General features: G+C 33.4%; 2 protein-coding genes across 2 annotated transcripts; both read right to left on the reverse strand.

The window, feature by feature from the left end:
• Positions 1 to 209: 209 nt before the first annotated feature.
• On the reverse strand, positions 210 to 2,801 carry LOC125497902 (uncharacterized). The gene is made up of 5 exons (XM_048645617.1): positions 2,790 to 2,801; positions 2,414 to 2,678; positions 2,240 to 2,324; positions 2,021 to 2,148; positions 210 to 625 (listed from the first exon to the last, which is right to left on the reverse strand). The coding sequence occupies exons 1-5, from the start codon at positions 2,799 to 2,801 to the stop codon at positions 210 to 212; spliced, it is 906 nt and encodes a 301-aa protein (XP_048501574.1).
• Positions 2,802 to 12,626: 9,825 nt separating this feature from the next.
• LOC104892828 (ankyrin repeat-containing protein BDA1) lies at positions 12,627 to 13,298 on the reverse strand. Its single transcript, XM_010678836.3, has one exon. The coding sequence runs from the start codon at positions 13,296 to 13,298 to the stop codon at positions 12,627 to 12,629; it is 672 nt and encodes a 223-aa protein (XP_010677138.2).
• Between the last annotated feature and the right edge of the window lie 5,815 nt (positions 13,299 to 19,113).

Below are 19,113 nucleotides of genomic sequence, written 5' to 3' on the forward strand. Positions count from 1 at the left end.
ATAACAATTTCCATAAATATCCTTAAAATAATTTATATTAACAAATTAGGCAACTATCTTCATTAGTCAGTCAGTACTTAAACATTTTGAAACACTTCTTCGTTTGAATATACTTCATGTGAAATATCCTTAAAATAATTTATATTAACCCATAAGTTTGGTCAATATTCCTGAGAAGCATTATCGGTGCCCCAACCTTTAGTCTCACATTATGATTTGCTAAACCCAGGGCATTTGATTGTATTAAGAAATTCGTTTGAATATATTTCATGTACTCCAAAGTTTGTCTCTTCTTTTGAAATTGCATCAAAACTAAGGTAAGTTCTTTCTTCACCAGGCAATTGGGACAACACATGATCGTTAACCGTCTCAACTATGTCATGTGTTGGCGCAAGTATAGCTCTCTCTTGGAAATAAGTTGCTTCCCATAAATGAACTTCTATGTCAGGATATGTGTTGTCGACTACGGCCGCGATAGGGTCATCTCCTCCATCAATCAGTATATCGTCAGAAATTTCTACACAGCCCTCCCCATCATTAGGCTCTCCCGCCTCTCCATCATTAGGCTCTCCCGCCTCCCCATCCCCAATATTTAATATCCACTCTGAGAAATCTCGAATTTCAACTACAAATAAGGATCACACATGTCAATAATATACTATTCTTTGAGAAATTCATTTGTCTCTGTTGAGACATTTGACAACTTTTTAGAAAGTGATAGTTCTCCTAAAGCAATCCTCTTGTTTCTTAAAAAAAAATTAATCATTATCGAAGCGCAATCTAATATACAACATAGACGTGTAAATTTTGCACTTATAATATCATGTTTGCATATGCATAAACAAAACAATGCACTTGCAGTTTCTCATACTTACCTACTGAAATTGTTGGCTATTTTTTTTATTTTTTAATAATCTAAATAATATTGAAAAGATCCCTCTTTTTTTCAAATTTGATTTTCAGTGAAAATCTAGGTATCAAATATGTGATTGGCATTTTTCTTTTTATTAAATATGTGATAGTTAAATAATGCGTTTGATCATACTTTAAACTATTATATATGATTATATTACAAATGAATGATAGTAAATTTAAAAACTTCCATTTGGCAATATTCATATATAAAATGTTCATTTTCAATTTTTTTAAAAATTAGCAACATATACATGTGACTATTAATCAGTTAAATTGAGAATATGGGAATTTAATTTCGTATATCACCAACATAAAGTGTGCTAAGTTTTGTATATTTATTAGTTAGAATTGAGAACATGTGCTAAGTCATCAATTTAATTTCTTAGAATAGTGCTTGTACGACAGTAACATATTTGCTTTTAAGTTATTGATTTTTGTTTTCTTCTTTTTGGTTAGGCAGCTGAATCATGATGTATATACAAATCATATTATAAATCGTCATCTTTTAGTATTCATAAGATTGCAATAATATCATGATAAGATTGATCATAAGTGGTTAGGAATATTTTTTATTGCAAAAAATTATGTTTAAATGTATATGGTTGACTATAAATATATATTGTTTAAAAGAAACCCAAAATCTACTATACATCACATTATACTATACTGTACCATATGAGATAAATTGTTTTTATGGTAAAATCTTAACATTATCCTTTACAATTCATCGTTTTCTTTACTAATAGCTTAGTGATTCCTTTATTTTTTGAAAAAAAAAAACATACTAACACGGTTTATATGGAAGTACCTTTGCTTGAAGTACTTTATCTCTGGAATATCCTCATTAATGAATAGTCTTGTTGCATATCGAGAGTTAGAAACTCGAACCTCCCCTACACCACATCATATAATTTAACAGTGTGTATTGATATGTAATATATATGTATATATGCATATATGTATATTTAGATTAATAAACTTATCTAATTTTTTTGTTTTTAATGTAAATCGAATATAATTTAAAAAAGGAAAGTTCTACGGGATATTTGTTAATCATTCTAGAAAAAAAGGGTTTACTTAGAGTAGAGGAATCATATTAACATACCTTGATAACTAATTCTTTGCCCTAACTGAACCACAATTATAATTGGACCCTTTTCTCCATTGATAGATGCATAAGCTGTAAATTGATCCGCATACATGCCCCATATTACATACGTTATAGTTCTATGCCTGTCAAAATTTGAAAAAAAAACGCAGGTTGAAGTCCTCCTTCTTGCATGGTTAAACAAATGTTGAACAAAACAAATTTGTTAGTGCTTACTCTAAATCAATCAATTCCAAAGTCATAAATCTCAAATTATCATTTATAGTAATAGGACTGTAAGTTGTTACTTCTCCAATAAAATCTGCAAAAAAAGGATTTTTGAAATAATTAATTGACACACATATTTAGGATAACCATTTAGTAGTTGAAGAAAAGTTAAGTGTAAAATACCAATGTAGTGGACAATTGGAATCTTTTTTGATAAAATATCATCAAAGGAAACCAAATTCAGTCCATGCTCAGGTATAGCAGACTCATCGGAGTCACTAATTTGAGAACAATAGTTAAGTGTAATTCTGAAGTCATTTCGAAGTCTCGCCGATCCTGAATTCTCATTCACGCCAAAAGTCCGGAACTCTTTAAACGCGCCTTGCTTTATGAGATTTTTGAATGTATCAATTAGATTCTTTCGGCAAGATATTTCAATCTTGTCTCCCTTATTTAACCATACAAAAAGTGAAGAAAACAATTATTATAAATGAACATTTGTAATATAGGATAGATTAAGACAATATTAAAGATGAAAAAAATGACTTTAGTTACAAACCTGTTCGCCCATCAAAATCAGTTCTATGCTACTAATTTTTTCCTCTTTGTTATTTTCATTTTTTTTCTTTCCACGGGTACATGATTCTTATTCCTTATGCCACATGTATCTTATTAAGTAATGAGATGATTTATGTATTGTATTGTAGTCATCGTTAAAGAATTGGTATCAGTATTATATAGGACCCATAATCGATTGTGTTTTTTTAGTATAATATTCAAAAAACTTTGCTTTTGCTTTCGAAATTTATATAGTTTTTTGGAATGAATTTTATGAAATAAAATTGCAATATTTCGTAACATTATATTGGTTCTTTTTGTTTGATTGTGAACGAATTTCTATCATATTGCTTGATACTTGCACCAAATTTGTTCTATAATCTAAAATAAAATGTTAGTATTATTACCATATGTATGTCCATATTTCATAAATTACGCCAATTCATATCCCATATATTTTGAGCATATGTGGCTATTTTCATTGGATATAATTCCCCAATAATATGTAAGATGGTGTTACCTTTTCAAAAAAGGTAACGATTTTTTCAATAGAAGAAATGGTCGTAAAATTAACAGTTATACAAATAAGGAGTACATTAAAGCTTAAGCCATGTATTTTCAGAATATGTGGGTTTGCTCTTTAGGTACAATTTCTCAAATTAACTTTTACCAATAAGCAAATAATAAGGCAAAATCATATTCAGATTTTAAAATAGGTACATACATTCTTTGTGTATGATTGATGAAATTAACATTTATAAAAAATGTTGCTAAAGATCATGTTTACTTTAAAAATAATTAACATTTTTCTATGATAATAATATTATAATTTCCCTTAGTTACATTCTTTTGATAAAAAGAATATATAATTTCCAACTGATTGAGCTCCATAAAAAATGGTCATGAAAAATTGGTAGTTTTACAAATTAGGAATACAATATAATAAGAATCCTAAAGATAGTGTTCGGAATATATTGTATCAAATTAGGAATACATTGATTTGGAGAATGCCACATGTTCAAATACTGCAATGTTTCAATTTTTTGGCGTGAATTGTGAGGCCTCGTTTCACTGCTGACTGCCACATTGGATGATTTTTTCTTGCTTTAATATTATATATGATTATATTTTGTTTAAGAAAATAAGTTATGTAAAGATTAAGCTAAGTTAAGCAAAAACAAATTTTTGTCTCTTTATGCGGGTCTTAAAAAAAAGGATTAGGTCATTTTGGTAAATACATTTAACCAACTCCAATTCTTTTATTGATTAACATCTTAGAAGATTTTATGAAACCTCTATTGCTTAGTTTTCAACTTTTCAAAAATATATTAGCTGATGAATTAGTAGTTGTGGTTCTTGTTTCACATACCCTATAATTTGGATACCAAGCAAAGCTTGGACTAGTGGTAAAGGTTTGACATCATGACTTCAAGGTCATAGGATCAGATTCCACTAGAAGCTCTTTTGGGGTGAGGTTTTCCTTATCATCCCCCTCCCTCCAAGGATTCGAAAAATATATTAGCTGATGAATTAGTAGTTGTGGTTCTCGTTTCACATATTCTATAATTTGGATACCAAGCAAAGCTTGGACTAGTGGTAATAAAAGTTTGGACTCATGACTTCAAGGTCATAGGATCAAATCCCACTAGGGGCTTTTTGGGGGTGAGGTTTCCTTTATCATCCCCCTCCCTCCAAGGAGTCTGACATGCAGACTTGGCTGGTTATTCTTGTGCGAGGTGCCAGCTAGTAGGGCCATTCATCTTACCAACTTAAAAAAAAAATCCTACAATACGAATTTGATTTGACGTCTAAAATCCAAATAGTTTTTCAAAATCGAAATTTTCTTGTAATTGGAATAAAAAAACAGTTCTATATATAAAAAATGAATTTGATGGAATTTTCCATTTTTTATACCAGGATTACTCATTTTCACACTTTTCTTGGAAGAAAAAGAAAATCATAAGGGATTTCGAACTTAACCATTTTTTTTTCCATTATCCTTCTATTTTTTTTATTTATTGTTTGGGGGGTTTTTGCCACCAATAAGAAGGGGGTATTTCACAATTCATATGAAACCTAATACCTAATTAGTATTCGACTCCAATAAGTTGAGTATGATTCTTATTGGAATTTTTCAATCTCAATTTAAAAAAGAAAATTTTATTATTTTTTGAAAGCAAGTTATTGTTTTAGCTGATTAGTGATTAAATGGTTGTAACAGAGAATAGGTTTAGTTTGAGAGATTTCTCCGTTCCTTCCCACTTTTTTTTTAAATTGAACATTATATATTATCGTACAAGAAAAAGTTATCTAGTGCAAACTAATTTGGAGGCTTGGAGGGTGCTAATTAGTGCAATGCAACTTTAGCAAGATTATTACGTACCCCCAATAATTACAGTCTCAAGGCTGCCGGCGGCCGATTCCGTCCTCTTGTTGCCGGCGAGCCATCGTCTCCGACTGTTTCTAGCGTTTAGTGGTGCAATTAGTCTGTGATGCTATGTTTTCGCAACATATCTCCGTTATTGTGTGGTGTGAATAGGGATGGGCATGGGTCAAGGACCCTATCTGGACCCTGTTGGACCCGACCCTAATTTAAGAGTCTAGGTCCAACTTTTTCAGACCCTAAGGGTCCGGGTCCCGATCTGAATCCAAGTGAATTTTTTAGGGTCCTGGTCTTAAAATTTTGGACCCAGACCCAACCCTTAGACCCTAAACTTATTTAATATATACATTTTAACTTTTTTTTTTTGAAAAAAACAAACTGATTTTCTAAAAGACTAAAACCTAAACTAAAACACCAAAACACCCATTCTGAACTCTTATGTAAGTTGTGTTTGTTTCGTTTTTTTTCAGTTTCTATGTTTGTGTTTGTTTCGTTTTTTTTTTCAGTTTATATGTTTGTGAATTGTGTTTGTTTCGTTTTTTTTTTTCAGTTTATAAGTTTATGTTTGTTTCGTTTTTTCCAATTTTTATGTTTGTGTTTGTTCATGCGAATTCTTGTGTTTGTTTCATGCGATTTTTTGTGTTTGTTTCATGCGAATTTCAGATGATTATTGATATTAATAATGCTAAAAATTTGGCAAAATAAAGAATTTAGGCATGGACCCTCCAGCCCTAAGGGTCTGGGTCAGAGTCCAATTTTTTCAGACCCTTAGGGTCCGGGTCTGGGTCTGGAAAAAAAAATTAGGGTACTGGTCTAGGGTCTGGGTGGACACGACCCAACCCAACCCAGACCAGACCCTTGCCCATCCCTGGGTATAAATAATCTCTAATTTCCTTTTTTGGTAAGTTTATCTGTGTTGGAGAATCAAGTTGGGTATATCGTTACTACCAGCTTCATCTAATTAATTTTACCATGGTTCTTGCTACCAGTTTCAATATTTAGCTTGTTTGTTTGCAAAGTGGAAAAAAAGTTTCAGATTTTTGTTTTTATGCTTTTGCTTGTTTGGGATTTGTGGTTTTATCTAGTGGTTTAATTATCTTGAACCTTTAAGATGTGTTCCTTGAAAAATTATAAGAGACTTAAGACAGAAATAAATCAACTCCTCACTGCGGGTGAGGAGATAATGGACGAAGATGAAGCTATGCTTGATTTAATCATAAGTTCAAAAAAATTGGAGGGGCGTTCTTGTTTTTGCAAAGCAACTGAAGGAGGAAGGTAATTTACTTTTTAAGCAAAAGAAAATTGATGGTGCTCTAGAGAAATATGGATATGCAGGGGTCATTCTTGCTTGGTATGAATTTCCAGAAGAAAGGAAAATGATTGAATGTTTTGAACTGGCTATTTGTATTCTCCTAAACTCTGCAGCTTATTTTAGCAGAAAAAATGAATTCGAGCAGATAGGTAGGATTTGTTTAATCGTCTTGGATTTCATCCCAGATAGTGTGAAAGCTTTATTTAGAAGAGCTATGGATGCCATAGAGCTAGGGGAAAAGGATTGGGCGTATTGGGACTTGTTGATGGCTGTTAACATTGATCCTGGAAATAAGGATGTATCCATGAAACTTGAAGAGATTAAAATCCCAATAGGTTTAGGATTAGAAGTTTCTTTACCAAACAAGAAGGTTAAAACGTATCTCGAGTAGAATGATAGTTTTGAGCAGGATAGTGTGCAAGAGGATGACTCTTATTTGAGTTTGAATGATAAAAAAGGATCTTATGATTTATCTGTTTTAGAAGACTTGGGAGCACAAAAGTGTCCATGTGAGAATGGGGGAAACTTTCAAGTGAACTCTGAGAAGAGGTGAAGGAAGAGAGGATGAAGGATGTTGAGAACATTCTCAAATTTGAGAATGACTTTATTTGAGTTTGAATGATAAAAAAGGATCTTATGATTTATCTATTTTAGAAGACTTGGGAGCACAAAAGTGTCCATGTGAGAATGGGGGAAACTTTCAACTGAACTCAGAGAAGAGGTGAAGGAAGAAAGGATGAAGGATGTTGAGAACATTCTCAAATTTGAAAATTCTAATATGGCCGAGCCCAAGTGTCGGTTTGCTAACCGGCGGAGGAGGTCGAGCTCTCTTATTTCCGTTTCAAGGAAAGATTATCAAGTGTTAATGAAAGGAAAGTATATTCAGTGTTTCAATGATAAGGATGGTTCTATGATGACTGTAAGGTTAGTCATGAGTTCAGATGGTGGAATTAAGAGCAAGGAGGCATGTAAGAAAAAGACGGTGGTTATTTCGAATGTGGTTGATAATTTAAATCAGAATAAAGATGTAAACGACTTCAATATGGAGTTGAAAGATCCAAGTACAAAGAGCTCTGCCATGGAGGCTATGGGCGAGTCCATGAATGGAGATGTGGATACCGGAGTAAGGAGTAGTGTTATAGGTAGCCGTTGTCATGATACTAAGGTCAAGAATACAATCAGAACCTTATCCTGTTGCGCTCGAGGTTCGAGAGGGAAGTAGTGTTCACGACTTTCTATTTCAGCAAGGAGACATTGGTAGAATAATTGCTTATTGCTGCGACTGAATTGTTGCGGTTTTACCATACGCAGCAATAAACCACGTTTAAAAAGCATAAAATTCGAAAATCAACCTTTTGCGGCGGTTTTGGGCGGAAACCGCAGCAATAGATGTCAACGGGAGATTTCAATATTGTTTGACCGGTTTGACCATAACGTCCATAACTATTGCTGCAGTTTCTTTAAAAAACCGCAGCAATAGAAACCAAACCCTAAATCTAACATAAGTTGGGCGCACCTCCCTCACTCTCATTTCTCCCTATTATCACTTCTCCCTTACTCCTACAGTCCTAATCCTCCATGTCTTTCAATTCAGGTCTCCTTCACTCCTACTCTGATCTCACCGTCCCTCATTCTCACTCCTACGTACTCCTCCCTCTCTCTCTCACTCCTACTTCGCTAGCCTCTGCAAGAATGCAACAACCATCCTTCCTCCTCCTAGCTTTCTATGGCCTCACCACCACCATCAGCGACCGCCACCACACCGACAAACAATCCATGATGCGGTCCATCAATGCCTACCTTTCTTCGCACAATCATTCGTCGGTTGATCGTTCAAGCTTCGCGTTCTTTTCCCGTTGCCGCCGTTCATCATCATCACCGCCTTTCATCTCTTCCTCTCTAATCGCTGATGGCTCGTGGTTAGTTCGTGGCTAGTGGGTCGTCGTGCATCTCCTTCTTTAACTTTTTTCATTTAATTTAAAAACTTTTAAGAATTTGTCGTCTTTGTTGTTGTTTATCTCAACCACCGCCAAAGTTTAAACTTTGGGAGTACAGTTTTGATTTCAAATGTTATTCGGTTTTTTCACCATATACCCCTGACAATTTTTTTTTGCACCGTATACCCTTTCAGCATTCCAAATTCACCATATACTCTTCACTTTTCAAAAGATACATCAACTTACCCTTAATGACTAACGACGTTAATGTCTGTTAGTCATAAACTCCTAATCCCCTCTAACCCAAGTTAACTAACCCAAACCCTAACTCTCTCTAGCCTAATTAATCCTAAACCCTACCGTAATTACCTTCTAACCCTAATTAGCCCTAAACCTACCCTAACCATCCACCTACCACCCCTCCCCCACCTCCATCCCTTCCCTCACCCAGCCGCAACCCCCTCCCCTTTCCCCTGGAATCCCACCCCATCCCCTTTCCCCGACAACCCCACCCCCTCCCCTTTCACCGGTAACCCCACCAACAAACAACGAGCGTGAAGAGAGAGAGAAGGAAGATCCGGGACTGCGAGATCGAAGTTTTCATCCATGACGGAGGAGAGAAAGAGAAGGAAGATCTGGGACTGCGAGAAAGGGACTGCAGGTGGGGAGGGAGGTCACTGGTGCGAGACTGCAAGTGGAGAGGGGGGTCACATGTGCACGACTGCGGGGGTAGGGTTGGGTGCAAAAATTCGGTGGGGGTAGGGTAGGGTGCAAAAATCTGGTGGGGGTGGAGGAGGGGGCTGGCGAGGTTGCGGCTGGGGTGGTGGGCTAGGGTTGTTAGGGTTGGTGGGCTTGGGGTGGGCTGGTGGGCTTTTAGGATTAGTTAGGTTTTTAGGATTTTTAGGATTTTTTTTAGGATTTTTAGGGTTATTTAGGGTTTAGGATAGTTAATTAGGTTTAGGAGAGGATTAGGATCCAATGACTAACGGAAGTCTAACACCGTTAGTCAAAAGGGTAAGTTGATGTTTTTTTGAAAAGTGAAGGGTATATGGTGAATTTGGAAAGTTAAAAGGGTATATGGTGCAAAAAAAATTGTTAGGGATATATGGTGAAAAAACCGATTATTTTTAAAAACCCTAAAAAATTATAGCTTTTTTAGGGTTTTTGATTGAGTGAAAGAGAGGAAAAAATGGCTCGCATGTCCTCCTCTTGGGTCATATGAGTTACAACTTTTTTTTATAATTTGTAATTAGTTAGTCTCATTTCCCCATTTTGTTTTCTGATTTCTTTTATTTTATCTCTTGTATACTGTAATTGTTTTATTTTCATTATTTATGATTTTATACTCAAAAAATTGATTCAAAGTGTTGTACAAGTGACTTTTAGTTACTTTAAGTTTTTATTGCATTTTAACATTGAAAATAGTATGAAGATTTTAATTTCAAAATATTTTTCTTAAAAAAAGTGTACCTATTGTTGCGGTTTTCGCCCAAACCGCAACAATAGGTTCCTTTTATGTAATATTAAAAACATACATATTGTTGCGATTTTGGGAAGAAACCGCAGCAATAAGTTGTCGTATTGCTGCAGTTTTTAGGTAATTTAATTGTGGTGCGCTTAAAATCGCAGTAATATGACACTTTATCACCGCTGCAATAAGCAATTATTCTACTAGTGAGAATAAAGACAGTGACAAGACACTCCCTCGTCCACATGTGAAGAATGGTTGTAGAAGGAGAAGTTCTAATAATAAGATCAATGTTGGTTCATCATCTGATTGTGCTTTTGGATGCAGGTTGATCGCAGACAAGAAAAGAATTCTTGCTCCAGGGAAAAAGTGTCACTTAAGCTTTTGTTGTCATATTTGTAGTACTAAAAGCTAATAATGTTATCTCTAATAATGTTTTACTTTGTAATATGTTGTGCGTCGAGTCTTGTAACCCATAAAATGATCTTAAGTCATGAATAGTGATTTTGTGTTGCTTGTTTGTACTTGTTGCCAAAAGAAAAGAGACATTCCTGTAACACCAATGTGTATGAATTGCTGTTTGCTTTACCATGTTAAACACAATGATTCAATAACTATCTAAAAAAAACTATCTATTTTCATTTTCTTTTAATCAAGTATAAAGAACACCTTGACGTGTCCCTTTCTTAGGGCTTAACTATATATATACTCATATTCATAAACATTTCTGTAAGATACTATGCTTATAACATCTTCATATAAAAAGTGATACAATGTCAATTATGGCTTGCTTAAACAATTACAACCTGATATATAGTTATGACTAGCTAAACATACTTTCATCTACTTAGGTGAGATATTGCTAGTGATGCTTTAATGGTAACAAGTTTAATTGTAAAAACTATACATATGGCTATTACTACTAATTATGCATGTCTTTGATCTTACTATAACAAAGATATCATGATAAACAATCCCAATATCTATGCTAATTGTATTTTTTATCATTTCGTAGAACAGGCATTTATGCATAGTTTTACGCAAAGGGCGGGGAAAGATATACTACATAACGAGTGCTTCTTGTCTTCGCTTATTCCAAATGTAGGATTGCTTCAATTTAGTATAACTTGATAACTCTGGAAATTGTAATATGATATCAAGGGCAGTGTAATTATTGTCATTCAGGTGTTTTTCATTTCAGTAGAATTAGGGCTTCAGTTCAGCAGTGCTTCAACCATCTGCAAGTTCAAACATAGCTAGTTAGTACTTTTGAAAGTTTTTTTTTTTTAAGTTATTGAGCACAACAAAAATCATAAGTGACTACTATATCTTTTATTTTTGTTTTTGGAATATCCTACGCAGTGTCCTTATTGGCTCATTTTTCTGAATTTGTGATTATTGATTCTACCAATTGTACATAAAATAAGATCAATTCTAGTTTTAATTTAAGACATATATTTCCTCTATTTCATTTTAAATGCAACAAAGGGGTATTATTTGTGAGATATAAAATATTACTTTGTTGCATTAAAAACGAAACGGAGGAAGTATAATGGAAATTGAGCAAGATGGAGAAGGTTGCATTGTTACACTAAAATAACCTACTAGTCACTTCTCATATGCACTTTATTTTAGATTTTAGGACAACTAAAAGAAAAAAGAGAGTAAGATCTTCATTTCTTCCCTACATTATTGCCACAATATTTTAGATCACATGTCTTTTACATTTTGTCGATGTGATAAATCATATAAATTGGCAAATTAAAACTCCTATCTTTTGAGAATTTACTGATACATATATTTATCATCTTAATATAAGTATCTTCTCCTCCTATAAACTAAACTAAGTTATATGTATGTCTAAAAGGATTTTAGCACTTAGGACAAACAAAGAAAATTTTAATATGATTAGAACATGATATTTTATACAATATCAGTGAAATTCCTAATATCTTGTCAACAAAATTTGTTTTGAAAGAGAATATACTAAAAATAAGCCATTTTGGTGAAAAAAACAATCAAGCATAACATGTCAAGCAAAATATCACGTAATAAGTACTACTACTATATGTTAGAATCATTATTGGGACAGAGAGTGAGAGAACTATATAGATTAAGGAGATCAATTTCTATTTTCTAGTTAACTAAATTTTTGTCTCATTAGTCTACTTGACCTCTTTTTAATTGCATGTCATGCAGAGGCCACAACTTTCGAATCTCATGTTTACTTATCTAACATTTAGCTAAGTATATTTTTTAAATATTCTATACTACAAAAGGGTACGTATTGTTATTAAGTTGCAGGATAAATAAATTTTCACATATTAAATGAAAATTGTTGAAGGATGATTTTTACTCAATCATGTGTGACTTTATTATGTCTCTCAAGTCTCAAGTCTCAAGTCTCAACTATCCAAAGGAGCAATTTTTAAGCATATTAAACTTTACACTCTGACTATTCTAAGAATTCATGAATGTAATAATATTCCTATTTAGCTACACTGGAGAAGAATATGACATAATCCACTTTAGTTCTATCATTATATTTCTAAATATGTAAAGTATTCCGTAATAGAGATAATATATCTTCCATTCTGAATTAGATGAAATACTTCTTGTAAAAAGCTCTCAGAAGAAAAAGAGAAGCGTTTCATTTATTTCGAAATATTAGATCTTTACTTCATTAGAAAAAGAAGTAATTCGTACTAGCAACTATGAGGGATTAGAGAAAACAAGTACTATATGTATACCTGTTGTTGTTTCATCATGGTTGCCAGATGCAATACAGTGTTTCCTTCCTCATCCTCACAATTCAGCAAATCCTTAACAATCACAGCATTAATACTCACCATACACTCATCAATACAAGAACAAGTTGCATCTTTCAAGGCTATTTTCCCTTGACATTGGCAAGCCAATTTGAGTTGTTCAAGCAACACCAACAACACACCCAATTGCTTATGCTTCACCGCAAGGTGAAAAACAGTTTCATTTTTTACAGTCAAGTCCATGATGCAACTTGGGTAACGTTGCAAAAGAAAGTTGACAACTTCAATCTTCCCTGACATAACAGCAAAATGCAGGGGAGTCTTGTTCTCTTTACCCTTGATAGCCTCTTTCGCCGCACCCGAAATTTCTAGTAAGCTTCTTACCATCTCCACTTGACCATATTCAGCTGCTAAATGGATTGGATTGTAGCCAAAACGATCTAGTTTGGTAATAAAGGATGGCCTTATATTTGCAATTTCCTTAGCAAAGTGGAATTTTTGAGCTAATATAGCTATGTGCAAAGGAGTTCTAGTAAATGGGACTTCATCTATGAAGTTAAGAATATCAGGTTCATCCTCAAGTAATGCATAAAATGCATCTATGTTACCAGCTTGAGATACATCTACTAATCTCCTATCCATTTTTTCTATGATTTTCAAGTTTAATTTGTAAAAAAGTTAACTTTAACAAGTGATCTTTTGATACAATGGTTGAAAAGTGATGTGAATGAGAAATTGTTACTGTGTTATGGAGGTTATTATAGAAGATTAGAGTGTGATTCATCAAATATTGTAATATGAGTTTTACATGCAAAAGTAACGGTTGCTTCTTTGTATTCCTTGTTTTAAGTTCACATGAAGTCAATGAGTGTATGCAACAAGAAAAGTGGGCGATTTTGCAGCCTAAATACATTCTTGCACATCAGTAACTAAGTTCCCTAAAAGTCAGCTTTAGGTTCTTTGTCTAATTTGTATCATATTTTCATGCATTTTTTCTCCTATCATGTAAATAACTACAAATATTTTATCTAGAGGAATTATTTATATTTTCGTCTATTATCCGTTTTCAAAAAACTTATTATCTATAGAAGTCAGTTATACACAAATTTTTGTATACTTGTTGAATATTTTTGATGGGTAGTACTTAGTAGTGCATTTCTTAAGTTAGTTATCTATGGGAGCGTAATACATATAGTTCATACAAGCTATTCTAGGTAACAATTTATCAACTTGAATAACAATTAGGTTTCTTACGAACAACTAGTAGCTAATCATTCAATATTGTATACCACTTTGAATAATGATTAATGGACCTTAATGGAGTTACAAGGCCTTAAGATCTAAAAATATGATACTGTAAATTATTTTGTTCTGCACTTTAGAATCAAATTATACTATAGAAGACCACATATATTTTAGGAAAATTTGCCTAGAATAATCCCGCCTTTGGCCGATATTTCAAAAATAATCCCACCTTTGGATTATTTTGGAATAATCCTATCTTTGCTTACTAAATTGAGTTTTTGGTCCCAAGAACCTGTAACTTGGCAAACCGGTAAGTTTTCCCTCCTAGACCCTGCCCCAACCACCAGACCACGCACCAGCCACAAGGCCCCCAACCCCTCTTTCTCCCCGTCACCGCTTCTCTCTTTCTCATGTCTCTCCTCTCTTTCTCTCTCTCCTCTTTGCGGATTTCAAGGTAGTGCGAATGTTGGGTGCGAATGGTGAGATGATAGTGGTGAGATGGTGCGAATGGGAGGGGGTGGGGGCCGCGACGGGGGGAGGGGAGGGGGCTACGATGAGGGGAGGAGGTTGCGACAAAAGGAGGGGAGGGGGTGCGATAGGGGGAGGGGAGGGGGTGGGGCAGCAGGGAATTGGGGGTGGGGGATGGTGGGGGTGAGGGTGGGGTAGTCAACAGGGAATTGGGGGTGGGGGATGGTGGGGGTGAGGGTGGGGTAGTCAACAGGAAAAGGAGGCTGATAACCTGTTGTTATCGGTCATTATGTTTTTTGGACCAAAAACTCAATTTAGTAAGCAAAAGTAGGATTATTCCAGAATAATCCAAAGGTGAGATTATTTTTGAAAGACCAGTCAAATGTGGGATTATTCCTGACAAATTTTCCTATATTTTATGGAGGAGTACCTTGTTGCTTTAGTAAGACAAGTTACTTAACCGTCAGTTCTCATAATTTCTTTACTATAGAACTTTTGTAATGGGTGTAGGAACCATTCATTACAGATTGTAACATAGATATTAAGAAGGAAAAGGATGAGATATAGAAGGGATGGGATTTTAGAGTTGATAAAATAGTTATGTCGTGTCAAATTATATCGGATTTACCAGTAAATGGTTTGAATCCCCTCAATTCTAACTGGGCCCATTTGATCAACAACCTTTCACCCTAGCTCGACCTGTTTAATGAATGAATTATATGCCCGACTTATTGACCTGTTTATTAGTCGCATACATATGCAACAGAACAAATGAACCTCGTATATTTCTTATCCAACTTCTTGTAAACTAATATCTCGTCGAAATGAACCAAATAAAACAACCACAAAACACATCTTTTGTAAATAACTACAAATATTTTCTCTATATTTTATCCTTATTCACTTTCAAAAAGCTTATTATTTAAAAAAAGTCAATTATATACATTTTCGTATACTTATTGAATTTTTTTGATGGATACTAGTGCATTTCTTAAGTTATCTCTATTATATAAGGGAAGGGGGAGCTATGGTATCTCCGAATGAAGAGACTATATTACTCCTTTTTCCTTTCTAAATTACAAATTCACCTACAAATCAAACAGGGATTCAAACAAAAATACTGGAAATAAATTTATAACAATCACTAGCTCACAAGTCAATTAAAATCATGGAATTGCATAATTTACATTATATAATCACTCAAATGAGGAAACTTTACTAAAACCAAAAAATTAACTTACAAACTACAACCAATACACTACAACGTCAATACATAATCATAAAAATTGGACTTGAAATCAAAGTGTCCATTTTCTTCACAATATATGAAGTAGTGTACTTAATTCAAAAATCAACTAAAAAATTATAATATTAGAAATCATAAATAAATTTAATAAAATTTCTATTTTGTTTATAGAACTTAACTTTAAAAAGAAAAAAAAAAAAGACTGGTTAGAGACTTAAGTGATAGAGACTAAACCAAATAAATTTTGATATAAAAATAATCATACTTCGTATGTCTAATGTTTAAAGTTTGACTTTTACATATGTCGAAAAAAATCGAGTTTTTGTCTTGAAAAAAATCCAAGCATGCATCGCGTGCAAAAAATGCTAGTTTATTATATGTGCTGAGTGCAATACATATAGTTCATACAAGTTATTCTAGGTAACAATTTATCATACTTAAATAATAACAATTAGGTTTCTTACGAGCAACTAGTAACTAATTATTTAATATCAGTAAATGGTTTGAACCCCCTCAATTCTATTCGGATCTATTTGATCAACAACCTTTTCACCCTAGCTCGGTCTGTTTATTGAAGAATTATATTACCGGCTTATTGACCTGTTTATCAAGCGCACACATATACAATATAACAAATCAACCTCGTATATTTTTTATCCCACTTCTTGTAAACTAATACCTTGCGGAAATGAACCAAATAGAACAACCACAAAATTAATCTTATATAGGTAAGAAAGATATTCAAATTGTTGCAAGCCAACCTAATAATGTTCATAAAAGCATATCATTAAACGGATTATCATGTCGGGTTCGTATTAGAAAGTTCACCTAACCTAGCCCCACCCATTTAATAGTCATGGTGGGTCCATCTGCTTATATAAATAGGTTGAAAATTTTAATCCAAACCCGCTAATAATTACACGTCGGGTTTAAATTGATTTAGCAGGTCGTGTCAATTTTTACCACCTCTAGAAATAAAAGTTAATTTCAATAAACTTAAGTTAAACTTAGTAATTATAAGTTCAATTAAACAAAAAAAAGTTCAACGAATTTAAGTTTAGTAAAAATAAGTTTATGTTCAACAAAATAACTTAGATTCAACAAATATAATTGACAAATAATAATAAGTCCAATTTTGCAAAAATAAGTTCAATTAAGTAGTAAGTTTAACGAAAAAATTCAAGTTCAGGAAAAAGTAAATCAAATTAAGTAAAAGTGAGTTGAGGAAAACAATAATCTTTTTCCTAGATAATTAATTATTCCATTATTACAACTTATTTCTTACTTTACTGTTTATTCAAACTTAATTCCCAAACTACCTTCCAGGTAAATATATAGAAGTTTTTTCAAAAAATTGTGAAGATAAACCATTTACCCAGTTAGTGGTTCCCATAGACAAAAGCGTTAACCGAGTTAGTGACTAACTTGGGTTCACCACTAACTCAGTTAGCGATTTCGTCTACATATATATGTAATTTCCCGTAATTTTATAAATATATTTTAATTATTTATATATATTTGAGTATACTTTAGTATTTATATAATTTATTTCTTAAAAGATTGATTATTTGAAAGTCAAAGTAATTAATAAATAATTTTAAGTAATCAAATATTTCATCTAATCATACTTTGAAAAACTACTTTATAACAAAACTAGTGGATTTGAATTAAAAAGATTTTTTAATGTTGGGTTAGAGGAGTACAAATCTTATAACTTTTCCTATAAACACCTTTAGTAAACTAAACCATCAAAGTCCAACTCCTTATTGGACCTCTAATGGGTAACCTATATATACCCTTTATTACACAATTTCCTATACATTAAAAACATTTATTTTCTCGCTCTTCCTCCCTCGATTTTTAAGCTTGTTAAAGTGATGGCCTCTTGATTCGTCTACACAAAGTACATACATACCTATGTGTTGGTTGGAAGTATCATGTCGTAAGGATGAGATTTATGTAGTATCATGTATATGGAACTATTTTTAGTTCATATGTGATTTATATTCAATTGGATTTGCATGTTTTATGTTGTTGTGTGAAGTACGTTGATTATGATGATTATATTATGTTTGTATGAAAGATTGATGCAAGCATATGTGATTTGGGAACTTATTTTATTAATTCACATGAGTGATTAATACTTATGTTGATATTATATCATGATTGAATCATGTTGTCCCCTATGGATTATTTAATTACTTTATGGGGATCGAGAGCCTTATTTGGTAAGTTGGTTATTCACCATGAAAGTTTGGTTGATTGGTGACTTGGTTTAACAAATAAAGAAAAGGTTATGTTTTTAATATTTGGAATTAATCTTGGGTTGTTAAGTTGATGATCACCTCACCTAATCCCAAGATAGAAATGGAAGTTTGTGATTCTTTAATGATGATATTATTTGACCTACTTGTGAGTCACAACAAGTGAATAAATTATTAATCATATAAAGTAAAGTGTGGATAGCATTGGATTTCGACTTGTGCACGTTTGAAATGCTGAACAAGTAAGTTGGAGTACATGGTGGTAGCCCATGGCTTTTCTTGGGACCAGATTCATCACCGTGTCCTATATTTATTTTAAAGGTTCCTCGATATCGTAGGTTAGGGGAGTATGGAGTTGTGCTCGTAGTTCTTATTCTAGATTGAAGACTGGTTTTGGTTTAAACAAATCGTTCCATTGATTATTCCATCTAAATTAATTAATTTATTAGTTGTGAAGTTTAGTTCAGTAAAAGTAGTATGCGATATTATTATATTATTATTTACCAATGCTATTTATTAATATCATGTTAGGTCTTATTTATTTACTATGTAGTATTCAGCTTTGATGATTATGTGCTTTGTGTGTATGTATTGATTATGATTATGCCTTATTGATCCTGTGAGACCCAATCTATGAGCAGTCTCTCGAGATTAATAGAGTATTGTCGTTTACAGGTTTTGAAGATGATGCATCATGGATTCGGGAATTTGGAGAGCTTGTGTTGACTTCACATTTTACAGTTAACTTTATACTTTTCATAGTTGATTTTGACTTTTATGATTGACTTTTAAATTTGAGGTTGACTTTTGACTTTATTTTGGTTTGACTTTTGGAGTTGAGTTTTTGGTTGACTAAGTTTTATTTTCAAAGTTTATTTATTATTATTTTCGCTATAAAATTCTGAGTTTGACTTTACAAAAACCCATTGACCCACCCATTAACCTACCAAAAACTAAAAACCCACCCAAAACTAAAACAAACCCATTAACCCACCCCAGCAAACACCCCTTCCCCACCTTGCGAACACCCCTCCCTTTACCCTACCCCTGCAAACACCCCTTCCACACCCTCTCCCGCCCCTGCGAACACCCCTTCTCCCACCCCACCCCCGCAAACTCCCCTCATGCACCCCCTCTTCATGCGACCTTCCCCACCCTCTGCGAACACATCCCCTGCCCTTCTCTCTCCTATTTATCCTCTCTCTCTCTCTCTGTCCGCCACCTTCACCGAGCG

This window comes from Beta vulgaris, chromosome 5 (assembly GCF_026745355.1).
Source record: "Beta vulgaris subsp. vulgaris cultivar EL10 chromosome 5, EL10.2, whole genome shotgun sequence".
In the NCBI taxonomy this organism is placed as follows: Eukaryota; Viridiplantae; Streptophyta; class Magnoliopsida; order Caryophyllales; family Amaranthaceae; genus Beta; species Beta vulgaris.

Coding starts and splice junctions, on each gene's coding strand:
- LOC125497902 (XM_048645617.1), bottom strand. Junction 2,325..2,413: donor TCCAATTGTCCACTACATTG/GTATTTTACACT, acceptor CTTTTTTTGCAG/ATTTTATTGGAGAAGTAACA. Junction 626..2,020: donor GCAAAGAATTAGTTATCAAG/GTATGTTAATAT, acceptor CCTTATTTGTAG/TTGAAATTCGAGATTTCTCA.
- LOC104892828 (XM_010678836.3), bottom strand. CDS start 13,298: ATGGATAGGAGATTAGTAGATGTATCTCAAGCTGGTAACATAGATGCA.